The 27,950-nt window shown below is 40.0% G+C and overlaps 2 protein-coding genes across 3 annotated transcripts in view; one reads left to right on the top strand and one right to left on the bottom strand.

Annotated features, from left to right (window-relative positions):
* Positions 1-27,950, top strand: part of LOC145434224 (uncharacterized) — a 239,063-nt gene that overhangs the window by 12,303 nt on the left and 198,810 nt on the right. The gene's annotated exons all lie outside the window — the stretch shown is intronic.
* On the bottom strand, positions 803-27,492 carry LOC145434202 (uncharacterized). Of its 2 annotated transcripts, XM_080311531.1 has the most exons (16): positions 27,057-27,491; positions 26,668-26,797; positions 26,463-26,600; positions 26,213-26,281; positions 25,972-26,078; positions 21,979-22,106; positions 21,842-21,912; positions 12,662-12,820; positions 11,287-11,575; positions 11,051-11,230; positions 7,184-7,304; positions 6,501-6,669; positions 5,570-5,613; positions 5,411-5,509; positions 5,268-5,346; positions 803-940 (listed from the first exon to the last, which is right to left on the bottom strand). In XM_080311531.1, exons 1-16 carry the CDS (start codon positions 27,086-27,088, stop codon positions 887-889), a joined length of 1,869 nt encoding a protein of 622 aa, XP_080167657.1. In that variant the 5' UTR covers positions 27,089-27,491; the 3' UTR covers positions 803-886. The 2 variants fall into 2 exon arrangements, with proteins under 2 accessions (XP_080167657.1, XP_080167658.1); XM_080311532.1 differs by lacking the exon at positions 26,463-26,600 and having other exon boundaries at positions 27,057-27,492.

Below are 27,950 nucleotides of genomic sequence, written 5' to 3'. Positions count from 1 at the left end.
CTTTGTTTACTCGAACACCCCGTTTTAGAGATTATCATGGCATGGCGCCCACCCCCAGGTTATAGGGCCCCTAGTTCAATTAAAGAGCAATAAGGAGAAGTTGTGTCGGATATGGCTTTGACACTTTGCGCGATTAGTATACGTTAATTAAAAAAAAGGCAAATCGTAAAAATGCTATATAGAGTATAGCTTTATTTTCAGAAAATATAAGACAATACTACACTTGCTTTTATACTTCAACATAACATGCATGTTTTCCAGACAATAGAACTGAAACTATAATTAGAACTCCACGTATATTACTCGTAATTGAGAGAAAAGTACAATTACTACTTCTAAAGAGCGGAAAATATATTTCATGTCTTTTTTCCAGAAAGTTTCAGCGGTGGTCTGCTAAAACAGAGGTCTAGCGTTAACAAAAAGTCAAAGTCCACTTTACTAGATTATCACACGTCATGGGCTGCTAGGTATAATAGCTACGCACAGTGAGTGAACTCGACGCTGCTTGATCCATTATAGAATCACTCAGGTACTCGATATTGCCCAGACTTAATCATAATCGACTACTGTTATAGGCTAATCGCCCCATCTATCCTCTCTCTTTCGTAAAAGAACGCTCATGACAACAATAACGTAGCGCTGTAAGACGGTGAGAGTGACCTCTTCTGTCTGAAGGTAGATACTAACATCTCTCGTTCCGCTTTTTGTTCCGTGGTCGTTTCAAGGCTATTATAAAGTTACCTAATACGGTCTGCGATCATAACGGCTCTACATATATCGCGTTAAGTAAGAATGCGGCAGCCAACATGCAACGGAACAATGTATAGAACGGAACAGGTACAAATAAACAATCAAAACCATGATGAAAATCCGCGTGAACAAGCTTTCAACCACTCCCTTCGAGTAAATCAACCACGTCGTGCAAAGGTTCTTTATTCTCCTGAAAACAACATAAGCCGATCGAGTTTTACGTTACAATAAACCATGGCCAACTGTACCTTAATTAATTTGATTATTACCATGGCATTTTATCTGTAAAATTATTTTTATATAATAACAAATTAAATCTTACAATCTACTCACTCTCGTCGGTAGGGCAAATCCCACCTAAATGACGGCCTACGGAGAAGAGATCCAGCCGTAGTAGGGTCACCACATTTTGCGATCCGAAAGAGGACACTTTTACAAGTTATAAAAGACGTAATAGCGGACGAGAAAACGGGTAAATTAATTTTTTTTCACGCGAAATATAAATGGGTTGACTAAAATAAGGTCATTTTTCCAACTTGACTCCCGAAATACCCGCACCCATGGAAAGACGCTTGGCGTTTACTTATTTTTAGTCAACCTTGCCGTCACTGCTGTCGAAATCCAGATTTCACGTCATTTAGGGCATTTTTACAACCGCCTGGTTCTCAAAGCTATGAAGGTGGAAGAATAGCGAAAGAAGAGGTCATTTGGGCGTCCTCGGAGGACATTTTCGATTTCTTGAAAAAGGAGGACGTATGGTAACGGGGGTCAAGTCGTAAAGCATTGGGATTCTTACCCAACCCGATTCTTCGTATAGTTGACCACAAGAATTCCAAATGGATCCATAAAGAAACTATATAATGCGCAGTAACAAGCGAAGTTGGCCATGAATAAAGGCTCAAGAATGAAAAGTATCATTTTTTCATGCTACAGGACCTAGAATATGACTCATAATGAAACGACCATTGCAATGTATCGCTTCACGTATTTCAAAACTTTTCGATCAACTCTCGTCAGGAAGAATTGCCAATACATCAAGGGTAAATACAAATTACAAAATTGAACGGAGTAGTAATGTCTCATCCTGCATTCCATTTAATTGTATCGGGAGCAATTTTTATTCAAAACCCTAATTAAAAGTTATACTGACACAAAGAATTCCTATATAGTTTGATAATTTCGAACAGCATTTGATGTGATACCTATACGTTGACCAATCAAATCCCCCGCCTCAATTTGTTTCACCGTTACCATGCCATGCTTGGTTGCTATTTTGACATCTGATGTATTAATTACTTAATGTAGCGTCATAATAATATAAATCATATCATCTGTATTTGCCCTTGTATTTACGATTCTTCCTGACGAGCGTCAATCGAAAAGTTTTGTGAAACGTGGTTTGATATATTGTGAGGGACTCCAGGCGCTATTTTTGATTCATACATATGCGAATTGCGCAGTGATCCAACTGCAACTGCATCAGAATGCCTGCCTGCCACATTCAGCAATCAGAAGACGTCATTTACTTGGCCAGAAATGGATAGGTTACCGCGGTCCATGCTTTAGGAATGGCACGCCAATGCATCATGCCATTGTCAATGCACCCGGCATGCGCCCCAAAGTGGTCATAGCAGTCAGAATTACTACTCGAGAAGAAGTAACAAAAATACCGTAAATATCTACTTGACTGCAAGTGCAAATGGCGATTTCCAAGACATGCCAAAAGTATTTCAAGTGCAATTAGAGCGTCACATAATCTCACCCGTCAATCAAAGATGGCAACCATAACACAAAATTGACCGATTATGGGTATACTTTACGGAAAAAGACTGATACCGTGACACATTTATAAAATTTGGATTCATTCCTATGTTGTGGATCAAAAAATTCTCGAACCGTGGGTGGCTTGCAAAGGCGCAACGAGTCCGCCTGGCACTACCTTGAGTCAGGTTAAACCTGAAAACTGTTAAGTAAAAGTGGGCAAACCTACTTGAGTACTCCAAAAAAGTACAAGTACTACGTTACTGACCGCCTTTACGGTTAGTTCAGAGTACGCTACAACTACTGTACATGTGCCACAAAGTGAACAATTCTACTTTTATAGTTTTGACTAGAGTCATTTTCACTTCACCACCGAGTCCAAGTCAGTGTTTACAGGTTTCAGTCCGAGTCACCGTGTTGTGACTCGAGTCCGAGTCCAACTCATTGTGTTCACTGTTCATTATCAAGTTCAAACCTGTTCAACTCACTTTTTACAACTCTGTTTTACTGATATTGAATACCTTGCATTCATCATAGAGTAATTTTCCACAATTTACACAGTACCAGTACTGATAGACGAAATACCAGTGGTGGCTTACCAGGGTTGTAATGACTCGAGTCATGACACGACTCGAGTCACGATTTTTTTGTGACTCGACTTGACTCGAGTCATTTTCTTGAAATGGGAAAATGACTTGACTTGAGTCAATATTTGGATTGACTCGACTTGTACTCGAGTCATTACGCATGACTCGACCCAAGTCATTGACTTGGCTTATTTTATATGACTTGAAGATGAAGAAATTTGCGAGTCGTAATGGTTAGATCAACGCATCTGACGAATTCTGCCGACATTGCTATTTGTCACCAGTGCTTTCGTTGCACTCGTCTGATATCAGATATGCCGCCGTAAAAGTAGCAGACAATGGTGCCTAGTAGCAACCGAGCACAAAATGATCCAGTGATGAAGAGGTAATAGATCCTCCGCAATCAAAGTACTCAAGACCATACAATCAAACAATCGAAACAAAGTTCAATTAGAGCTAATGAAATGACTCAGATGGTCAAGTACTTGGAAGAGACCGATAAGCTCATCTGCGAATTTGAAGGCGATGATTCTTGGCATTTTTGGGCGACTAGAAAGAATGAGTATTCAATGCTCTTCAGCGTGGTTCAAAAATGCTGGTCAATTCCTGCATCTAGTGCACCAGTGGAACATGTATCCAGTAGATGTGGATTTATTATAAGTCCATGCCGCTTTAACATATCTGAGGACCTCCCTTTTACTTTAGTACTTTTGAAGTGTAACTCATTGATTTGATCTGCTGTCCGTGAAAACACACAATACCCTCCGTCCATTTGACGTTTTGTTAGGTATGTGCATTGTGCACGTGAGTAATAATGAATGGCTAATGTTGTGTAATGTTTGTACAATAGGGCTGTTCAAAAATAACTTCTTTTTTATTCTACTGGGTGGCTACTTGATAAAATTATTATGTTGTATAAAAAGAATCTGGCTTGATTTTGAAAAATGGAATCAATGATATGAGAGGAGAAAATTTTGGATTTGAAAATAAATGGAGTATTTTTAGTGAGAATTTCTTTCATATAATATAATTACATACTAGTAGTAATCCACCCTAATAACTTTGCTTCTTCTAGTTGGAATTGAGCCAAATTTGCCATGAATCATATTTTTACATAATCTAACCATATCACGAGGTAGCCGGTAAAATTCGAAAATGTCTATTTGTAATTAATCCAAAATTTTCTCTCATAGCATTGCTTTCTACTGGTTGGGATTGAGCCAAATTTAAGTTATTTTAGGCAATCTAACAATTTCAAAAAGGAGCCTCCTTTTTGAGATTTTGTCCTCTTTTTTGAGAATTTTTGGTAAATGTAGGGCAAATTCGACTATGATACAGTAAATCAGCACTGAAGTAACGCTCCGGCGGCTATTTCGTGAGCTGAGCAGGAAAGTTGACCTTTTTTTAGTCAACTACCTGATAATGTGAAAGAAAAACTGTACCTCTACATCTACATAAACATGCATATGTTGATTCTCTAATCTCTATCAGCTGATATCTAGACGTGAATTCGTTGGTTATCTATAAGCTATTTGTGAGCTGTCTTCGATGTGCTCGTAATAAAAACTGAATGCTTGTTTTGTGATGTATCAGACTGACAAGACAGATATTTGATATAAAGTTCTACGATTAGTTAACTTATCATATTGGCGGCCTGTCTCGTCTATCTGTAGCATCGGTAAATGAGGCCAGGAACTGTCCGTTATCTGCCTAAATATACATGTGCCAAGACTCTGGTAGGGACAAAATAAGCATGTTTGGCAAGCAAGGAATTCGATATCGCCCTAGCAGGATTGAGAACATAAGTTAAACATGACTTCAATGCTGTGACTTGAACTCGGACTCGAGTCATAACACTATGACTCGGACTTGACCCTTTAAACGGTGACTTGGACTCGGACTCGAGTCAAAACCACAAAAGTAAGATTGACTCGTGACTCGGAACCATGTGACTTGGTTACAACCCTGTGGCTTACTATTCTTCGAAGTTACAACGAAACGCCCGTCTTGGCCGTCTGAAACTGGAGTCATAATACTTGTTCAAATCAAGTGCAAATTATGGAAAATGACTCGAGTCATTCAAAGCCTGCCAACAAGCAGAAGAAACTCTACAGTGTACAGTCAGTGTGGCCACGTGTCGCTGAACTGTGCTGCCGCTCGAAAACGCACCTTATCACCGGGAGAATCAAAAATGATCACACTGTCGTTGTCGGTGCTGTCTCCGTCCGATTCCGTCACTTCCGGCCAACTAAGAAACGACCGCGTATGAACAAATCAAATTTCAATATCTCCACACCCAGTCTGTATATTACGCTTTCTGATACAGCGGACATCTCCTGATTCGTAGCGAGGACGCGGTCGGCGATAATATTTCTTGCTTGAACGTCTCGTCCGGTGTACAAATAGCCAGACTGAAATATAATCGCAGTTGTAAAATTTCAAGTGCACGGACGAAGCCACTCTCAATTTACCTGTCACTTTTGTCATCAACCACAGAGAGCACCGTTTCGGATTGCTGTAACAAAAATTTATCTTATAACGTGACGTTGCGAAAAAGCCATTACAATGTTGCACGGAAATTCATTATACAGCAAGATTTGAGATAGACCGTAAAAAATAAAAACATGGCGACATTGGAAATTATGGCTTTTCCCTCGACACTGTCATATATAAACAGAGTGAAAAAATGACAGACTATATTACGAGTTCAGACAACATATTGATTTATGAGAGTTAGAGCTATTTTTCCAGTTGTTATGCTTGATTTCAATCGTAAAAACGACGCAAGCATATTCCAAAACTACATTCTACTTTGCAAAATTCGACAATAAACATTGTCACTGGAGCACGCAGTGCAAGTAGAGGAAAAACCAATTCTGAAAAAGTAGATTACTACCAGTAGCCACAATCCGATTATATTTCTGACGTACCCTATCCGAACCATATTAAGAGAAAATTGCTTCTAACCGATCTCGGATCAGTGACTCGTTTCACCCATCCTCGATCTCCGAATATCTAAAGAGACGCCATAGCGCCTCCGGAATTGACAATTCACCTTCGAGAAAAGTCTACTGAGAAGTTATCCCATAATGTGCCACTCCACCAGTTAGTTCTCAATCATGACCAGGACAGCAGATCACAATTTTCTATGGAGTTAGCACCAGATCGAATGAAAGCAGTCATTGTTGGTACTCGAGTTCACATAAAAGTAGTAGTTTCCAAGTACATTATAAAGTAAGTTTTCTAGGATTAGTTTTGCCGAAAAAAGTAGAACTAGTCAAAAATCATAACCACTTGAGGCAGTAGTTCAAGCAGGCCAAACCAACATGAGCACTTCATAAAAGTTGAAGTACTTCTTGACCGATCACCCCCGGAAAGCGCATTAATGGCTTCAACACATACCCCTTCGGCATCCATGGCGGGTTGTTGCATACGAACTCGCTTCAACGGGCTCCCTCCGAGTTCTCTCTTCCTTTTCGCCACCGAAGAGTTGGAAGCATTCCGCTGCACCAGCGACGGCGTTCTGAAGTTTTCGCTCCGTTTCGAATCGTAGCGCATTGTCGTCAAAATACTGTGAAACCTCAACCTATTAACACTGACAACGAGCTGCACCTCAGACCCTATTTATTCGTTGCTGCGTGGAATCGTGCCACGTGAAGCATCATAGAATTTAACTAGGAAATAACTTCGGCTGCGCGAAACATATCTAGGCCCCGTCATATCCCATCACCCATTCAACCTCTTACTTTTGGCTGTTGTCAAAACTCTTGACGGATCATACATAAGATAGCAATGGATATCTATTCGCGATAATCGCACCGGTTGAAAATTGTCAACTTTCAGTTATTTCTATGGCAGTTATATGACATAATGAAAAGAGTCATATGTGGCTTGCCAGCCATCTTTTCTTGACCCCTCAATTACAATGTATCCACTATTCAACTTTGCGTTACTTTGAAGCATTGCAATTCATGCTCTACACGCCATCATAAAACGAAATCTCATGCAATCTAATGATGAGTACCGCCCAGAAGTCATAACTTCCGACAACAGTCATGCTAAAATACAGTTGATTCATTCCTCACTTTGCCGAGCGCGTGTTTCGAGCGTACCAGCTCTCTCTTTGCTGCTGCGCCAGAATATGGTAACTTGCGTTGCTAACACATGTCGGCACGTTATGATGACCGCGATTATCACTGCTACCCCCTGCATGCACAAGAATAAGAATATATTGCAGTGGAGATCTGGAAAAGACAATGAAATACTAATTGGCTTGACAGAATCAGTTACATATGACCGATAACGCAATTTTTAGTGTAAAAGGCTCATCTGTGTCAGCCCTTATGCCTCATTGATTGGATCACAATCTGCAGGCGTCACACCCAAGCGGCAATCAGGGAAATTGGCGAAGCCGGTTAATACTAACAGTGTCGGCGCTAGAACATTGTCCAATTGTCGGGGGGTTCATCTGGGCTTCTACTTGCCTGCTGTGCTGTTGAGACTGCGTCTCAACAACGGAATTTTAATGGAAGAGTGTCAAATAGCAGAGAGATAGAACATGACCGATACACCACAAACCCATATTTTTGTCGATGATGCAGATATCAAAATGTGACATATTTCAACTAGAACTCCTAATAAGTGATGATGATTTGAAAAATGTATAACATTTAAACTTATTTCAGTTACAATCAAACACAAGCTGAGTAAGAACTGAGTAGAAACTAGTACTTCCAGTCAAACGGACGCATATTACGGTTCAGAAAACACAACTCTTCCGCGGTTTTGCTATGATCCCTATAAATTTGGTTTGTTTTAGCGTGGATCCTCAAAATTTTTTTGGCGGTTAGGCTGACCCCCTATTGCAGGGGTGGGCAAACTTTTGAGCTCGCGGGCCGCATTCAACATCTTAATCCATTCGCGGGCCGCACTATATAAAATTGGGATTATAAACCAAAACGCAATATTGGTATTTGATTATATAGTGAGGACATGGAGATAATATATATGCTTATTTAAAACAAACCAAACATTGCTTTGATAATATCGTACACGCGCCAGAAACATAGTGGCGAGATTTCATTGGCTGGTCGACCTCAATAACCAATTTGTCAAAATTATAGAGATGAAAGTCGGTTGACTCGATTTTTCGAACAGGGTTGAGATTCAAATCTGTGAGCAGCTATCTGTTCATAGATTTACAAATTCGACTTTTGATTCAGCTCCAGGACACACAATGCTGACACCATCATAACAATGTTGGCTTCAAACACGCTTCTACTATGTGTAGATAAAATATTCTACGCATACAGAGAACGAATCTACCTAAGACACGCACGAATCGTTTTTTATAAGCACATCACTGAAATTATTAAAACTGGAGTGGCGAATCTGAAATCACACTCGTGATCAGAATTATGTCAATCTCGTTTAGGATTTCTGTGATGTTTAGCAGTTGAAACCCTTCAAACTGCGTGGGCCTAGAAATCGGGCTGTCGCGCCAGAAATTGAACATAAAAAAGAATATAGGAAGTATTTACCGTAGAACAGGGTTCTCAAACTTTTTAGGACACGCCCTCCCACCCTTATGATGATGAAAGATTTCGCGCCCCTTATCGTCATAGCACAAAATGCAACCAGGATGCAAGCAAACCTAACAGATAGTTTGATGGCATGGAAGGTTACGACTGTGGATGGGAAAATTTTAAATATGAAATTCAGACTAAATATAGAACAAAAATGATGAATAGGATTTTTCAGTTTGGCTCAGCTTCGCGCCCCCCCTCCATTTGATTTCACGCCCTCAAGGGCGCGCACCCCCCAGTTTGAGGACCAATGTCTTTGAATTATCATGGTGAAATATACTAAGAAAAAGTTTGATCAAGTCCCTGCATTTTCGATTTGTAGTAGCCTACGCATTTTATCAATATTTAAAAAAAGTTTCTTTAAACTTTCGCTGGCCGCGTGCGGCCCGCGGGCCGTAGTTTGCCCACCCCTGCCTATTTTGACCTAGTCCAGTGGTTCTCAACCTTTTTCACCTCACGAACCGGTAAAATTTCAAAAAATATTTGGCAGACCGGTGGACTCGCAAAAAACGGTTGCATACTTTACATTTTCGGTTGATTTCAATTTTTGAAAGTATATGGTGCTAGACATTCACATTCTGAGGGATGTCGATCGTAATTAGTTATGTTCATGATGTCATCCATGTGATTTTATGGTAGTGAGTCTGCTGAGTCGTTAACAGACTTTCGCGCCAAAATTCGTGGATTTAACCGAACACGGCCATTCGAATAATACTCTTCTCTTCGATAATAGCGAGAGATGTAACATTTCAGAGTCAAACCAAGCACCTTGTCGTGCTATCGTGCTCATTGCCTACTACCACCAGACGTAGGCTACTCTGGCTACTGCGAAAACAATGCGTCGCACGAAAACACCCGACAACAGCTATACCTGGTCAGCTACAAATCAGAGCTGAAAAAGCACTTCGTCAGCCCTTCCCCCAAAGACAGTTAGTGTCACTAAACAGCGAAAAGCGCGAAAACAATTTGATAAAGTTTCAAAAAATACTCTATCATTTTTGTTCATTCACAAAATAATTTAGGGCGCTCATTGAGCTCGTTCCCCTCCAATTGGGGGGTTTGGAGTGCGACAGTTACGGACATGTACAAAATGAATGAATAGATGACGAATGATCGTACAAACTTCGCGGTTTAGCAAGTCAGCTCGTACTTGTCGCATGCATGCCGTTAAAGGGCACGGCTTGAACTTCAAGTCAAATCGAAAATGTTTCCAGACCTAATGGTACCGCACAGAGTTCTGAATCCGTTTAAAGTTGACATAATTGATGTTTTATTTGTTTTATCAATGGACACTGGACAAGCCTTCAACATATTGCATATTGAAATTGAAGTATAAAATTGTAATATACTTGGCGGACCGGCAGCAAAGTTGTCGCGGACTGGTACCGGTCCGTGGACCGGCGGTTGAGAACCACTGACCTAGTCCGAGTTAATCTTCAGACTGTAGCCTTCTAATCGATAAATAAAGGTCATCAATATTGCCCAGTTCTAATCCTAATCATTATCGCCTCTGGTTTAAAAAGCTACCCGATGACTAGGGAGATGATTTTTTGACATATGTCATTGCAGTTTAGGTCAAAAATTTGTCAAAATTATTTTGCACACTGCATTTCGTGCGAAGATTTTACAAGCTCGCGCCGACATCTCCAATCCGAATCTGAAACTTGACTACGTGATGGAGATTGGTTCTTCTAGCACAGTGATTCTCAACGTATGGATGGTACGCAAGATGTTAACAAAACTCAGATTTGGGCTGTGGTCTAAAAAAGTGCAAAGTAGTCAACATTGTCGATTGAAGCAACGGGAGTGTCACTAGCACTCTAGCAGTATACACTCAACTTCAATGCTTCCAGCAAACAACTGCTGCTGCTATTGAACGTTTTTTTCTCTATTCTCGTCAAGCTACTTCGTTAGGAAAAACAATTCCAACCAGAAATGCAGACTAGTACTGCAATTCGAACATGATATCCAACAATGCCTAATTTAAATACTCGACGGCAAAATTTTGTCAAAGTTATTTAATGTCAAAAAATGCCAGAGTTTTTTAGAGCAAAATCTTCTGTTTCTAGGTCAAAATATAATCGCCTTACTGATGACTAAAAAAGGTCATCACTTTTGCCCAGCCCTCATCATGGCCTGAATAACAGTTGGGGTGCTGTTGTGCAATTATTAGGGTCCGTGCGGCTATTGTGAGTTCTGGTGGGCACCGGCAACGAGAAAAATATGGACATAAGTCAAAAGTAATGATGGATTTTATAAATCAGTTGTGTGTTTAACACTGGACCCCTGGTCGACAACACATACACTGGGGATAGCGGGGAGGTACACAAAAGATTTCTTAGTTCACAACACCAAGATTCATCCCACCTCGAAAAAACGGTTTGATCGCGGCCACTGGCGAAAATTTCTTCGCATCGGCCATTTCAAATCGCTGCACTGATCGTTGCGGGGTGAGGCAGTGCTGCATGCCGTACGGAAGACACTCCGATAACTTCAAAATTGCTCTCGGCGATAAGTATCGCGGACCATGCAGGGCAGGAGACAGCGCTATGACAAGACAAATTGATTTTCCGGCAAAGTTTACCATACGAGCAGAAACCTACCGATGTCTTGATGAGCCCGCACTACGGTATGCACTCCAGAATTATGCTGACCGTCATGATTGGTTGGAGGATAGCTTTGAACATCGCAGATGTACGTGCCAGCTGCATTACTTGTCGTCGCAACGTGACTATCTCGAGATGTCGACGGAGGAAGATTGGCAGATACGCTGGATCGGCTGTCGATAGGTGGCTTGCCAAAACGCGGCGAATACTGAGACCACATCTCAGCGGTGATCGGCTTGGGTTTATCCAAGATACTCTGGATTTTGTTTGTGTTCGTAACGAGTTCCTGGAAAGCAAATGGCGGAGTCACGAACTGTGGGTCAACAGTTGAGATGAGCTATCTTACGGTCCTGGACGTGCTGTATACATAATGGTCAGCAGCATTAAATGCAACCACCAATACAATGCGATTTATTGCTAAGAATTTCATCATTTCAATACACCACAAGATTCCGATACAATGAAAGATAGGAAGGTGTCGAAAAGACTTGGAGTAGTCTTCGAAATCAGACACCCACCATTACCAATAAACACGAGAAAGCCTCTATTCTTGGTACCGGTACAAAACTGATAGATGGTAAAATCTGCGCCATTTAATTATCCTTGTACTACTTACAATAAATTTAGTACTAAAATATGCGGCATAATCGCAATGTCGGGAATATTGTGACTCTAAACAGCTTCTATATGAAATGCAGGTGATATAGACATGTTACATAACTGGGTCAACTTTGTTCATCCGGGACTGGTAATCATGAGTAGTGATAATGATTTTTCTGTGGCAGGTCAAACTACTTTGCAAGGTTTCAGAATCGCTCACACGTTCATACACAGTCTTTCACCAATAGTTAAGGATGTGTCCTTAGACTTTTATTTGTTGCCAGTCGTTAACAACTGTCAAAATTGCAAAGTACAATATGTAGCCTACACACAATTTATAAATGACCGAATAAATTCCGTGTTCGTTATCAAACCGCCTAATGGTCATACAACATGATGATTTTGCTTGTACGGATGATCCAAGGCTACTCAAAATATATTGGCCTGTTCAAATTTTTCATGCAAATAATTCGGTTTCAGTCTATGATGCGATGGCCCATACTAAAGTAGATCGACCAAATTCAACTTTAACTTCTAATATAAGTACATAGGTCTGTCTCACAAATGTTTACTTGTACTAAAGTAGAAGCGCAAAGTATTATTTCTACTTCTACCTGTGAAGCATCGGTGACTAAGTTCAATCAGAGTTGTCAGTTGGCTCTTTAGCCACTCATTTAAAGTCTATTCATACATCGACTTTCCCCTGGCATTAAATCTCTCACAGGAAAATTTGCTTTACAAACGGTAATCGCATTTCAAACTTGTGGCCCACCTCGATCTTGTCCGACTGTAAACGTTGCCCTTGGTCTATTGCGCCACTCAGTTTCTCCAACATATTGCGGTTTCCAATCTCGTGCGCTTCGTTCAGCTCGCGCCGTAAATTTTCGTTGTCCGTCGTCTTCTCTTGTAGCTGCAGCTCCAAATTACGAATCTACGCGTAACAACGGAGCAACAGGACAGATAAAATAGACTTGAAATTAGGTCCTGTTCTAGGACTCTACGACTGGACAGTGGCCTAAATATTCAGCACCGGAGAAGATTTTTGAAATTTTGGTTTCAGTCATTGATCTTGCTGACGGATATCTAACATTTAGTTGCTTGCCAAATTCAAATGAGTATCTCCATATTTACAACTACTGTGCGCGATTCATTCTTTTAAAATGCATTTTTTACTATTTGTGAAGTGGGTGCCAGACATGGGGTAATCGCGATTAGTAATCGTAATCGATTACGACGATTACAGCATTTTCAAGTAATCGTAATCGCAATCGATTACATTCGAGAAAATTACGAAATAATCGTAATCGTAATCGACTACTTCCCATATTTAATCGATTTCTTTGTGAAAGAACGATTACTTTTTATTTGTACAGGACTATGACATAAACAGAACATTCGTGAACAAGGAAGAGGTATTATACCAGTTAGTGATAGCACAAACGTCAGATTTTCAATAGACACTGCTCATTATTACGTCAGAAGTGGCCTATTAGCTTTGTTCGTCATTGCGTAAGAAGTATCCAGCTATCCACACATAGCGAATAGAATAGATATTCGATGTACATTAGTGTAATTGTAAGAACCCTCACCGTGCTGTATATCAGGTTATCAATACATTCCAGACGCCATTACCTCGCAGCAGGATAATTTATCACCACTCTGCCTAGTTCAAAATAGTAACTTTTGTATTGATGTTTGGTTATGCTTAGTTAAACGCAGTTTGACCGTTGTTGCTTGGCGAGCAGTAGGCCTATGTAGTACGAACGTACACCGGCCAAAGGTTTGGAATTTTGAAGCCTACTCGTCAAATAGAACATTACGGTTTCCACGACGAAGCATTAAAAATCAACAGCTGCTGGTATATATCATAACTAGGGCAAGTTTTTGCAACTTTTGCAACTATTTTTTTACAGCTTCCGGCAGCTTCCTAAATACTTGTAAGATATGTAGAATGCTGTTTTAAGCTGTTTGAAGGAATCTTATAGTGCAACTGTTTGCAACTTTTGTCCATATTTTTCATGCAACTTTTTCGATTTTTCATGAAAGTAATTTCGATTTTGGTGAAATACACGGCCAAATTCGACTGAAACACCGCAAATCAGCACCGAAGTAATGCTTTTACGGGTATTTCGGGAGCTGAGCCGGAAAATTGACCCTTTTTTTAGTCAACCAAGCAAAATGTGGTCAAAATGCAACTTCTGCAACTTTTTTCGAAAATAAATGAATAAATGCAACTTTCCACGGATTTAACTGCCACAAAAACTTGCCCTAATCATAACCGAGCCGTTTCTCGTATTGGCCGCCTGCATTGCATTATCTGTATTAAGTTGAAGGCAGAATTTTATGTTCACTTTCTCTTATTCTCATATGATTTTACTTGAAACGGGCGCCAATCGTTATTTCACAATTCTTTACTCAACATTGGGACCTGCCGCCATAGCCATCGGCTTATATACAATGTTAGCGTGGCTTGTAGCTAGAATCCGGACAAAAACAGCAAATAGTCCGCCACTCCAAACGTTGGTCTTGGGCCCCCAGAGGGTAGTAAATTTTCAAGTTGAAGAATTAATTTCGTCAATAATACTGGTAATTGCATTTTATTACCATTCCTTTTTAATCCTCTCTCAGCCCCCGATAGTCAGATTTATCTGGTATCTTGTAATAATTTCTTTAGGGTATGTTGTTAATTCGTGACCTCCGGTCTGTTATATAATCAAAAGATATGGTTGTGGCCCAAACGTAGCAGACTAAAAGAAATACTTGCGTAAGACGCACACACAAATGGCCATGCCTTTAATGCTCTGTGGGTGCCTGGGTGGCATTTGCATTGTGGGCTCAGATTGGAAGGAGCGGACTGTTAGTCACGCCCACCCAGCGCGGCTATTGACAATGGAAACATACCCCAAGTTTTGGCCAATGTCCTTCATTAGTAGCACACTTCGTGGATTCGCATGTTTACCGAAACTGCATCTCTCTTTTGGTGTGTCGTGGCGCGGTATTGACTGGCACCTAAATGCCTGTTACTATAAATTATGCATGCTTTTTTTCTTGAGGAGGAGACTTCAAAATCAAGCTATCTAGAGACATTTAAATCGCGATGCTCGTAGACAACTTTCAAGTTCATGAAATCCCTCGAAAATAGTGTATAGTTTGTGTTGGTTTACGAAATACTTTTGAGTCCCCTTCGAGCTCGCTTCCCACCCTATTAGGAAATTTGGGTTGCGGCAGTTGCGGACCTGGCATGAATGCAAATCGTTGGGTGTAATAAATCGTACTTTATGACGTAACAAGCAAATGTCGTGTCTTTTTTAAAGAAACTTGTTATCTCATTAGGCCTTTTCAGGGCAATCCATATGTTGTCTTCTAATATAACTTCTAAGATGCAAAATAAATGTAATCGTGAGTAATCGTGATTACTTTTCCAATGTAATCGTAATCGTAATCGACTACTTGCTGATTTTGCTGTAATCGTAATCGTAATCGCGTCATTCAGAAGTAATCGTAATCGCAATCGATTACATTCACGAAGTAATCACCCCATGTCTGGTGGGTGCACACTAGGGTTATGACTAGAAAAAAAATTTCAAAATTTTGTGTGGCCTGTAGTCACAAATGATGAGCTTTTGTGTCCTGATTTCAAAACTCACAAAAGTTAAGACTGTTTGAACAAAAACCTCCCGCACAAAAAATTTCCAGTTTTCACTGTATGGAGGATAGGCTTTCTTTTGTAGATACAGACATAGGCGCCGACTTACGAGGTTACGAGGTGGCGCAGCCACCTCGTGATCATATTTACGAGGTGGCGGCCACCTCGTACAAAATGCTCAAACGCCCAAGTGATTTGTGACCATTAATTGGTAATCAGGCGAATCGATGCGACCGCGTTAGAGACGTCTTCGATTTCGATACGCGCGTGTGCCAGGCACGTAGCCACGGGGGTTTCGGGGGTCGAACATCCCTATTTGAAACGCGACACCCCGTCATTTTTACAAGATCATTCTAACTCTAATTTGTGGAATCAGTGTTCCGCGCAGCGGATTTGCGAGACACGTGTTGTCAATTAGCGAGAAGAATCTGCGATGATCCCCGCAGAGACGGTCGCAAAATTAGGTCATTCATTCCCGTGAGCGTGGCAATCGTCGCTAGCCTGATTTATCTCGTCTCGATCAAGCCTGGTTGCGCAGGTTTCAACAATCGCATCTGCAATAGGCCCAGTTCACACTATATCATCGCTTAACTGCGCAATCGCATCTGCATTGGCGGCTTCGGCCTGGCGTGCACGATATCATCGCTAGCCTACACAATAGCATATGCAATAGGCCTGGAGTGAAAGATATCATTGCTAGCCTATGGCCTAACTATCGCGTCTCGGGCCTAGCATGCTTTGGCTCCTATCTCTCGCTGGTTTGGAGACAATGCGGTCGAGTTTACGCTAATTAGTGATTGTTTTATGTCATATTAATTAAAAAGCGACATCGCGAAACTGAATAACATCGAATCGCTGCAAACAGACTGTAACGTGCGAAATTGATTCCCGCTAATACTCGAACGTAACGATCAGAAGATGTGTATCATGTCTCCAGTTCTGAAATACGACAAAGGTTTGAAATCGGTGTCATCGAGTTCTGACATTTTGATTTGCGAAAACTGTAGCCGAGACTGCGTAATGCGCGCGCGTATTTAATTGTTTACCGGAGATCAGGGACTCACTAATTGACAGCACTCCCGGACTCTTTGGCAAGCCTATCATACGCCTAAAATCGTCGATACGAAGATATTATATGATCGCCATTTACACATGTGTACATTGTACAATCGTACATGACCCGAATTCAATTGATGCTATATTGGTAAATTTAAAAAAAAATCCAAATCCCCCTAATTTTTCGACTGGCTACGCGCCTAGCGTGTGCTGAGAAGCACCATCCTAGATCTCCTCTCCCGACCAGGCGCCCAAATATACGTTCTGCTTTTCTTAAATCTAAATTATGTGCGCCCATATTCGTTTACAAAATCATTCATGAGCTAGCTATAGCTTCGTGATAGGTAATCGCAGCGCGAAATTGGAGGGTGTGTTGGTGTGTGCCTGCAAATTGGAATTCATTTGTGCGCAGATTCGTTTCTCTAACAAGGCTTTGCCAGTGACATTAATGGGGAAATGTAGCAATACAGCTTAAACACCGATATAATGAGAAAACAATTGTCGCGACGAAAGTTACTCAATATGATGTCACATTCAAAACCGATTCGTAGCGATACTGATTAGAATACACGCTTTCTCATTTGCCATCATCCATATTTCTTGTTATCTACTTGATACATTCGTACTCCGAACAGTGTTCCTTTTATTGTTAACGTGCAGTAGGCCATGCCATGCCATTGTCAAATATTGATGCATCGCAAGATTATGGGTGGCACAAATTCTGATTTTATTCGATTCGTTTGAACAGGGAGCCTTCTACATTCCGATAAACTTGATTGCTGGATGTACTCGTATCGAGAACAACACTATCGAATATTAAACTATTAGGCATTAGATAGACAGTGTATTTCTATTGGTAAGTTCGCGGCATGCGTCCGGAAGTGGGATTAATTCTAGCCCAGGGGTGGCCAACCCGCGCCCCGAGAAGGAAATTTGTGCGGCCGTCAACATGTAATTCAATTAGTATGCGTTAGCGGCCGTCGACATGCAGATTGAAATTACGAATTGACCGATGTACTCCCGAAAAGCTTCGCGAACGCAAATCGGGAAATGCACCAATGTTTTAATCATCAAACGATTGCCGCGATGCGAGTTGGTCAACGCGAAGCAAGAAACCGCAATTGACAATTACTGATTAGCTGCGCGATTTTGCGTTTGTAATTATCATTATTGTCTGCTTGAAGCATTCGAGAGTTGTGTGTTACTTGCAAGGCCAGTGCGTAGTGTATTTCGTTGCTCACACGGGGCATTGCGCGTGAATAACATTGATGCAACTGCAGATTCCGTCGGACGGACTGGTAGCGCAGACCGCAGTTACACTTCAAATGATCGTACCGTTTTGAAATTCCATTTAATAACTCGACTGCATGGTTTGATAATAATTAGTGCAGGGCCGATATTAAAACGTCACGCGAATAGTTTAACTCTGCACGTACACCAGCGGCATGCAGTAAAGTGCGTTTTCGTGCGACGATGACGTCATCGATATGGAACAATTATGACGTCACAAGACTTCGCCACCTCGTAAAAAAATAAAAGTCGGCGCCTATGGATACAGACTATATAATTTATTTATCTACTGATTTGAATTTAACTGACCCAATTCCAATTGCGAAGATTTAAAATAGTATTTTGGTACATTTTGAACGCCCTGATTGAATTATTGCTATCGTGTTCTTGTTTACAGTCACTATTAAATAATTAATAAATAATTATTAATTCCGATTTTAGATGTAGACTGTATATATCGTATAATTTCAATTTTTCTGGCAAAAATCAAACTGGGTGTTCGAAAAGGCGAAAGTAGAACAACTCTAGGTATTTTCAGCGGTCTAGAAAACCGCTTAGAATAATATGATGTACAGGAAAATTTGAAAATCTCATATATCATATGTGACACCGTAGCATCTGTTGATACTGGACGGCAGAATGGCGTTGTTTCGAAACTGCGAAATGCAATGATGAGCATGGGTTTTCATATCCCTTGCCAACATCATATTATCGATTCTTAAAGCATATATTAGAGTTCTTCGAACCAACGTCTTCAAGAAATCCAACTCTCAGCTACAAATTTGGAGATGATGTGGTAAAACACTACGAAAACTAGGTGCAATCCCCCAAGCACGAATTTCAGATGAAAATATTAGAAAACCGAGGATGTATAGATGATTTTAAGTTTATCTATGGCATGTGCAGAACATGCCGTTCTTTCAAATAAAATAGTATAGATTACCACTGATCAAATGGCATAAACTTCCATCTCTACGCAATGCGAAAGCGTGCTCAAGGGTTGCGTTGCGTACTTCCACTTCCCCAGATAGAGAATAACTCTGGAGATGCTTATTTATCGCGAATGCGTGTCAGGAAGACTGGTATTCTAACCAGATGTCTAAAGATGGAATATACTAGAGCCCGACCGATTATCGGTTCGTCGATAATATCGAGACGATATCACACTTTGAAAGAATTATCGGTATCGGCCATTGGAGTTGAAAAATTAACGGCAATTTGCGTGTGACGTCACAACATGGTGGAAGGAAGCCAGAAAACTATAGTCTTTGATCGCTAGACTGAGAATATTGATATATTTCATATAGCTTACACTTAAAAGGTGTCCAGATGCAGCCTTTCTAGTTCATTTCATGTTCAAGTGTAACAATAGCTGTAAAGATGTTCAATTCAAATAAATGCCCTCTGAAGATTTGCTTATGTATATATCCAACTTCTTTTGAATATCGGCTGAATGTATTGGGGTTATCGGCTAAGGTGTGAGATATTGGTTTTATCGGTATCGACCCAAAAATCCAATATCGGTTGGGCTCAGTGGCGTATCCAGGGGGGGGTTTTAGGGGGTCGGAACCCCCCCCTTTTCAAAATCCTAAAAATTCATGTTAAATATAGCCTCTAATATTTGCTAATTTATTAGTTCAACATATTCATTTTTACGTATGAGAAGGCGAATATGGCGTCTTAATGTTATTTAAGGGGACTAAAACCCCTACAAAATATTGGAATTATGCGCCGAATTAGTCGAAAGGATAAAATAGGTCGTTATATTTCGCTAATTGCGTACGAATTCTGCGCTTGTTCAGCTACATTTCAGCTGTGGCAGATGCTGACGTTCACAACTTTCTTCCCTCGATTTCTCTCTCGTCTTGCTAAAACGAGAGACGCATTTTAGGAAAATCTAATCTAATTGGCCGACGCGATACCGCCGATACGTAATTGCAAAGACAAAGTTGTCGGCAATGAACATCGCCCGCGAATTCGCTACACCTGCTCGCCTTGAAGTTCTAATTAAGAATTGCACGGCGTGTTGATTGATCATCGAGACGCAGACACGGCGGCACCGGTACGACAATGCTGTTCTCAAATCCACATTGTCTTCGCGATTATCGGCGAGAAATGCCCTACGATTGACATTCACATTTCAAAATACAAGCCTAGCAATCCACGTTCTCGATTGTTAGGTGGCTTGCTGTCGTCCAAATACAGGCCTATGTTGCCGCTGAACGGGAGAATTGAGTAGGCCTATTAGTAAAGTTAACGTAATGATATCGGCTGACAAGGTCCTCTGTCGCTCAAGTTATTATCCCAGTGTGTACTCTGTATTAATAGAGCGACTTGCGTGCCTGCAATTAAGGGCTAATTATCTTCGCGCGTACTACACGCTCAACCGTGCGGCTAGTAAAGCCATCGAAATGCACACATTCGTGTGCAGCTGTACACTCCACACCTCTCTGTGGCGATCGCGATCGCCCTCGTGTATGCTACCGCACTATTCCGCGCTTGTTCGTCCGCTGCGATACTACCGGCTGTGCGCATAATATAGTCAAAACCTAACAAAATCGTGCATCTCTGGTCGGAACTAGGCGCTTGGAGACCGGCGGCGTTAGTCGGCTCATGACTAAATGTGAGCATTTACGAATTTCGTTCAATCATAACGTAAAAACACGAAATTTCAGGCATTGTCTGTATCGAATTCGTACATCTCCCACTCACCGCAAATCTCTTTTAATTATTGAACTATAATATATCGTAAATATTCGCCTTGGCGTGTAGACGAGTGATCGTAATTATGACGTCATAATAGGTGATTTCACTCAAACCCCCCCCTTTTTCGCGCTCTGGATACGCGCCTGGTTGGGCTCTAGAATATATCAAAGATTATTTGCTGCTATCTTTGCGGTCGAATGTCCTGCAGCGATAAAGTGCCCCAAAACCCCATTGGAAGTCGGATATGTCCGTCGTAGATGTCCCTGGCTTTAACATAATAACAAAAAGGGAAGTCAAATTGATGAATGAACTTTACAATAAGTGTAAAAGGACATATATTTGAAGATTAAATTTGTAGCAAAGAATATCTTTGAATTTTAATTTTTTCCCATATTTGGACCAGTGTCGAAAATTGATGTTAGTTTGTGCGGGACATTTTTTTCGATTTGAACAAAATGATTATAATTTTATTAATTTATACCAAAATGTTCATCAATTCCTGCTACAGGCAAATTTTTTTTTTTAGTCATAACCCTAGTGCACACTGCACATTGTCTAATGAATTGACTCATTCCCATCTTTCTACAGCTTCGCAAAGGAAGTTAACGATCAAATAACCATCAAATAATTCTTTCTTCTCTACTACAAGCCAATATTATGTATGTCTAATTCTTATATACACTGCTTACTGACCAGCCCGGTTTTCTCCATCTGCTTTAGAGCTATCTTAGAGTTAACGAGACACATAGGTGATCAATGTACTCAGTTTTGCTACTCAAGTAGAAGTAGAAATCTGAAAAATACTGACATAGTTTTAAAAAGTAGATTCGGTTGATAGGTCGAATACTTTTAGCAGCTAATCGGAGGTAACCACTTTCGAAATTGCAGGATACATCGTAACTACAAACCCAAAATGAACAATGACACTACAGAGGGCTCTGCCAATTTTACAGACATATTCAGTTACAGTACCATGATGCAAGAGCTCTTTCGCCCATTTGTCATGACAATTTCACACATAAAGGTGCTGCGAACCTAGCCCAATCTACTACTACAATCTACTGTACGAATTACAAAGTGTAAAAAATAAGTAATTATGCCTAAAAATGTCTCAGGTAGAAGTAGAAGTAATCTAAAAGAAAAACACTTGAGTGAATGTACAACTAGGCAAATCCTACTTGAGGACTTGGGCAAAATAGAAGTAGCCTACTTTGTTACCGACCAGTGATCACCTCTGATTAGACATAAATTTACCTTATCTTCATATTCTTCCCTCGATTTGAATTGAGCACTGAGATCTTGCAATCCTTTCGACAAGCCCTGGACTGCAAAAGGTCAAACATGGAGTAGGTAGAATTTGCAATCACAAGTTGAACAGGTAAAAAACTTACACTTCTTGAGAGTGTGATCAAGACGTCGAGAAACCTGACCCTCGCATTTTTCACAGCTGGAGTTCACGGCAAGTTTCGTTTCCTCACAGCATTCTCTGACCAAAGTGAGAATGGTCGCAATTGTTTCTCTGAAATGGACAATTGTTATAGTGTGGGAGCCTACTAATAGCGATCTGAACACGGGCAAACGTAGTCACACACTCAGAGAGTACACAGAGACAGAGTGAATATGTAATTGTTAATGTCTGCTGTGTGTCGTTACTACTAAACTACACTGTCTACTAGAAGACACGTTGGTGGACCAATGAAATCGTCCCGTTGGACAGTAGAAAAACAGCTTCGACACTAGTAAATGATCCACAGAGTAGGCAACCATATTTTAAATTAGTAATCTCAAATGCTCTGGTTATCCATGTGATAATTAGGGCGATTTAAAAGTCATTAAAGTCATTTTTTATGCATCAGTAAGTTCTGAAATCAATTTTAATGCATAAACCGCATCCATACGAGGTATATTAAGAAAGTTATGAAGTCATATAAGTCATATTTTGCTGGTTAGGTCATAAATCAGTTTTTCAAGTTATATAGTCATACTTTCAATAAAAAGTACAAATTCAAGCGGTGGAGCAATTACGCACTAAGAAACTAAGGTAGTTACTATTAGGGGTAGCTGGTTCAATATTGCTCAATATTATGCCAAGAGACTTCCACAAGTGAGAGAAATAGTCAATGCATAGGAAGGTGAAGGAGTTATTGTAAAGATCGTCAAAAATTCAGTCAACGATCCAAAGTTGACTAGTCAGTTAACAGAAATATGCATCCACTACAACAATATTTCAAACTTGATACTCAAAATGGAAAGTTGTACGTACACCATCAAAGAGGGTCATACTGATCTAAATGCCCTTGATTTCAGAAAAGATCCGTTTGAGCTCAAAAATTACATAAGAAGCCATTGGATAAAAACGATGTGAAACAAATTATGGAGCTACAAAGACAAGACATTTCAGCAGCGCTTTATGCAAAACTGCAGAAACGTCAGCCCACATCAGCGTCTATGGAGCACTCATTTTCCTTTCTAAAGATATTTTAGGTCCAAATCGCAACTTCAAAGACTTTATCATTCCACACTACATGAAACTGTACTACAACAGTGGTTTAAAATAAAAATGGATGTGTATTACTGTTATGTTGCGTATGTTTTGCTCTTTAGTTCCGTGAGTGACGTTGTTCGCATATGTGAAAATACACGATTTTCACTTTAAGTCATATAAATTCGTTTTTCCAGAAAATAAAGTCATATTACGGTATTGATTTATTAAAGTCTTAAAAAATGGCCCTAGTGATAATTATATGCAGCAACAATGTTGTAATCAAAAAAGGTTACTGAAACTGACAGGATTCAATGTGACATGTTATAAGAAGCGACAAGTAGACTACTAACATTTATTCAAACCCGACCAAATAGTAAGTTGCAAATTAATCTTGCTTTACATCAATTTGATATATTTAACCAACCCCAAGGTATTGGAATGCTTATTAATAGTGAGTATAAAGTGAAAGTACCTAGTCGGAATGGCTAGGCCTATTGCTCCAGTCATACGGTATAGCACTTTACAAATAAGAAATGATAATGACATATCATATATAGGATTACCATATTTTGCGATTCGAAAAAGAGGACACTTTTTACAAGTTACAAAAGATATAGTAGCGGACGAGAAAACGGGCAATTTGAAATTTTTTATGGGAAGTATCAGTGAGTTGTCTAAAAAAAAAGGCATTTTCAATACGGCCCCTGAAAGACCCGCCCCACGTAAATTCTGTTACAGTTGACTTTTTCTTCGCGTCATTTATGGCATTTTTTAGCTGTCCCTGCACAATCACATGGCTCTCAAAGCTATAAAGGGGACGAATTGCCAAAAATGAGGATAATTTCGAATTCTTGAAAAAGCAGGTGAAATCCTCCTGACGGAGGACGTGGTATGGTAACCCTACATCAGGGGTCGGCAACCTTTTGCTAGTCGCGGGCCAAATTTCGGGTGTACAACTTCTTGGTGGGCCGGAATTTTTCTTAGTACTATATTTTACGCTCACTTCGGTATATTATCCTACATTGCTGCAATCTCAATCATACCAATCAGAAGACACATGTATTTACACTTCAACAACACAAAATAAATGTGACAACTGACGCAGCTTGCTTTGTGAAAGGTTTTCAACTTCTGGTAACAAGTCAGATGAAACAAGAGTCAGACCCTATTCAAAATTGACGTCCGAAATACGTGATCTTAGCTTGCTCTTCGTGAATTTCATTGTTCAAAACTATTGTTCACATGCGTACGTGCTTCCAAAAATCGATGCAATTTCTTTTGCATTGTTGGTCAAGCTGGGATAAAGGCCAATTTCATGAACGTACTCTTTGTCAAAGTCATGCAGCGATATGCTCTTTGTATGAGATTTGTCATTCAATTCAGCTGCATCGCATTTCAGGAAGGCCCATTTGAAATTTTCAGGCAATGTTATTGGCGTCCACATTAAACGGAGTACTGAATAGTCAGAATTCATTTTGTAGAGAAGGAATGTGGGAAAAGCGGGTGAATATTAAGTAGTTAAATTTCGTATCACAGTTACAAATGCAGTGTTGGTACTAGGTTTTCTCTCCTCCAGTATAGGAAAGTGAGCATAATTTTCTTTGTACTGTTGACATTTCCAGAGTCACAGATTTGTTTTGAATGCACCTCAACATCTCATGTATTTAATAGTTTTCCCCCTGAAGTTGTAAATTCAATTTGTTCAGATGTGACGCTAAATGTACCAGGAAAGGAAGATGAGATACCCATTTTCGATTACAAGATTATGAGTCGGCGATATTTGTGTTTTCGAGGTAAGTTGCTATTTCATTTCTCAGTTTATACACTCGTGTAAGCATAGCTGCTCGAATTAATGCGCGAACATGACAGATATACGCCTACACGACATCGCCATATTGATTCTCTGCTTGTAGTAATATCTGGCGTAACTGATTCAGTTAATGAGACAAAAATCATATTAACAGTTTTCATCATTGTGGCAAAAACACTATTCAGGTTTGTTGTCTTGGCACACAATGCCTTCAGGAAAATTAAACTATAGATAGGCTAACTAACATACGGAGGCTAGTTATCTATAATTGAACAGTTTGAGATTCCGTCCTTGCGTCTGAGATGTTCCCAGCGTTTTTGAAGCAAAGGAAGGACACCTTTATTGTCACACCCCATTAGAGTGGTAAACCCTTTAAAAAAGTATGGAACAACTTCGGTTGCGAGATACACCCGATTGATAAGCACTGATCCAGTCTAGTCTATCTCCATCTCCTGCTTAAACCACCTTCGTTTTATGGCGTAACAATAGACTAATACGATGTAGGCTACTATTATATCGTAGCAATGCCGCATTTTTTTCATGCAGTGTTGCACTGCAGATTGAAACTCATTATGATACGGCGGGCCGTATTCTTGTGATAACTAATTATTATGTCGCGGGCCGGACGATTTCGCTTATCGGGCCGGATCCGGCTCGCGGGCCGTAGGTTGCCGACCCTTGCCCTACATGATAGGCTTTCGCATCAAAGCGAAGTATTCGCTGAGTGATGAACAAACAAACCTACCTAAACAAACCAAAATTTTATGACATACAAGTTACAAAGCCAGAGCCATTACTGGTGATAGTTACGTAAAGGAAATGCAACTAATGCCCAGATTTGCAGCAACTTTTCATATTTTTAAATAATATATGATACTTTGAACTAAATTTAAAGTACCATCACTAATCTTTTTCATTGTAGTAGGTTGAATAAATGATTAACTGAAAGTTCGAGAAACTCGGGATGAGTAGCTTACCTATTTCATATAAAATTAACATTATTCCAAAGTAACTATAAGAAATAACATGCAGATCATAATTTAGAACAGAGGTATTACAGATTTTCTTGCTATGATCAAATATTTACACCTTTCCTCTGATTTCTTGCTCCGGTTCTTGAATTCATTCAGGTATCGATGCATATCTTGAATGTTGTCACTTGAATGTCTATTCGGAGGACGATGGTAATTCTTTTGCTGAAGAAAGAGTACTATAACTATTTATAAATTAAATTATCGTCAAACATCACAGCCTTAGATACAGAAGTTTGAGTGATATAAAATGACAAAAACTAAATACCGAGTATTCGACAAGAAATACGTATGCATACCTGCTTTTTGTACATGGAAGGTCCCTGATACCTATTTTCCAACCAGTCTTGCATCCAGGGATTGTCATTCTTAATTAAAAAGTCAGTCTGAGTTCTGTTAGACAAGGAAATTTGTCCAGAAAATTAATTTATAAAATTTCTACAACCAACAATAACATATCTTGACTAGAATAATCATATTACTTGAAAAAGACAAAGTTTTTACATGCGCTCCCATCAATGAACACCGCAAAAACTCGATGAGACTCACACTCTCTGAAGAATTCATTGGATACGAGTGCGAGCTCTGAGAGCTTGGAAATAACTGAGTGCTGCTTTGGCTTGAAAAGTCGACGTCCATTCCAGAGTTGTCTGGTGCCATCGCCTTAAATTGTTGTTGCTCTTTCTTCTAATTATTATGCAAACAAATATTCTGTACTGATACTGCTAAATTATAATAGTGGAAATGATTTTACCATGATATTACGATATACCATCCGAGGATCCCTGTTAGGAAATATTTCCCTCCCTGGAACTTTGTCTCTGTTGCTTACACGTCCATATTGGGTTGAGTTTGAACTGGCTCCTGATCTGCCTCTTCCATAACTGAAGATATTCAAGGTAGTGATTTAGTCAATATCTTCAACATTTAAAGAAGCGATCAGAAGGAATTCTAACTGCTGCGTTTGATTCCAAATCGTTGGCCTGCACTTAAATCAGCATTAATATAAGCACGGAAAGAGTGGTGCAGACTTCAATATAGTAGGCCTATGCATTCAGTAATATAATGGTATAGCTTTGTCAGACTCAGAATTAGGTTACTCTTCCTTGCACAAGTGAAAATAAAAGCAATGTAATATCTCACTCAAAATAAGATGGAATAGTATTCTGTTTCATGATGTGGAGATGAGATGTGCAGGTGTTAAGCAGACGTCTTCAATAGCTCACGCAGAATACTGGTAGAGTTAATTCAACTGGCGAACAAAAATATACTCTGCTCAGCCTCCAAGGTAGCCTTATACCGTAACTAAACACAGCGGTGTGGTGACAGGTGGGTATGTCTTACAAATTAAACTGCAATCTGTATCATTCGCAATACCATTCACATAGGTTAGGTACTGAGTTGGCCCTTAACGAAGAACGTAATGATATCGAGCCAAGTATCGCGGTAAACGAAACTCCCGTACTTACTACGAACGTACACAAATTGCTGCGACAATACAATTACGCTACACCAACGTTTCCTTATATAAATACATTTACTAAGAAGCGAGCTTGTCCTACAGGAAGAGGATACGGCCAGACGGCGTAGTGACTAGTGAGCTATATGCAGTATACACATCAAAGAGCCGGGGAGATGAAGCAGAATAGTTACCGTCACTGTTACGTCATCAGCATGGATTAAAGGTCACACCGGCGATATTAGCCTCTCGCCAAAGTCACTAAACTGTACCTTTGAGTGACTTTGCCTCTCATTATCCAATGTAAACATTACATTCCACATTCAATCAGTGTTGGGATCAAGTCACAACCTTCGAGTCACGAGTCATCTCGAGTCATTGCACATTTTGACTCGAGTCAAGTCAAGTCAATCGATTTTCAAAGGTGACTCGAGTCAAGTCACTCGTTTTTTGGAGGTGACTCGAGTCAAGTCGAGTCAAGTCAAGTCAAGTCACGAGTCAAGTCACAATTCAAGTCAAACTGAATTTTCGAAGTATGATAGATGATACAAAGTCATTACATTTTACTAGTGATGATG

Source organism: Botryllus schlosseri, chromosome 2 (genome assembly GCF_051294905.1).
Source record: "Botryllus schlosseri isolate E-star chromosome 2, Bs_hap1, whole genome shotgun sequence".
Lineage (NCBI taxonomy): Eukaryota > Metazoa > Chordata > Ascidiacea > Stolidobranchia > Styelidae > Botryllus > Botryllus schlosseri.
Note: the sequence above shows the minus strand (reverse complement) of the source record. Positions and strands in the feature narration are given on the sequence as shown.

What these genes read in the sequence shown, in the direction of transcription:
- LOC145434202 (XM_080311531.1), bottom strand. Translation starts at nt 27,088, where the DNA reads ATGAAACAGAATACTATTCCATCTTATTTTGA. An exon ending in CTTCCATGTACAAAAAGCAG is followed by an intron (nt 26,079 to 26,212) that starts GTATGCATACGT and finishes CTCTTTCTTCAG; the next exon opens with CAAAAGAATTACCATCGTCC. An exon ending in TTGATTCTCCCGGTGATAAG is followed by an intron (nt 941 to 5,267) that starts GTGCGTTTTCGA and finishes TGTTGTTTTCAG; the next exon opens with GAGAATAAAGAACCTTTGCA.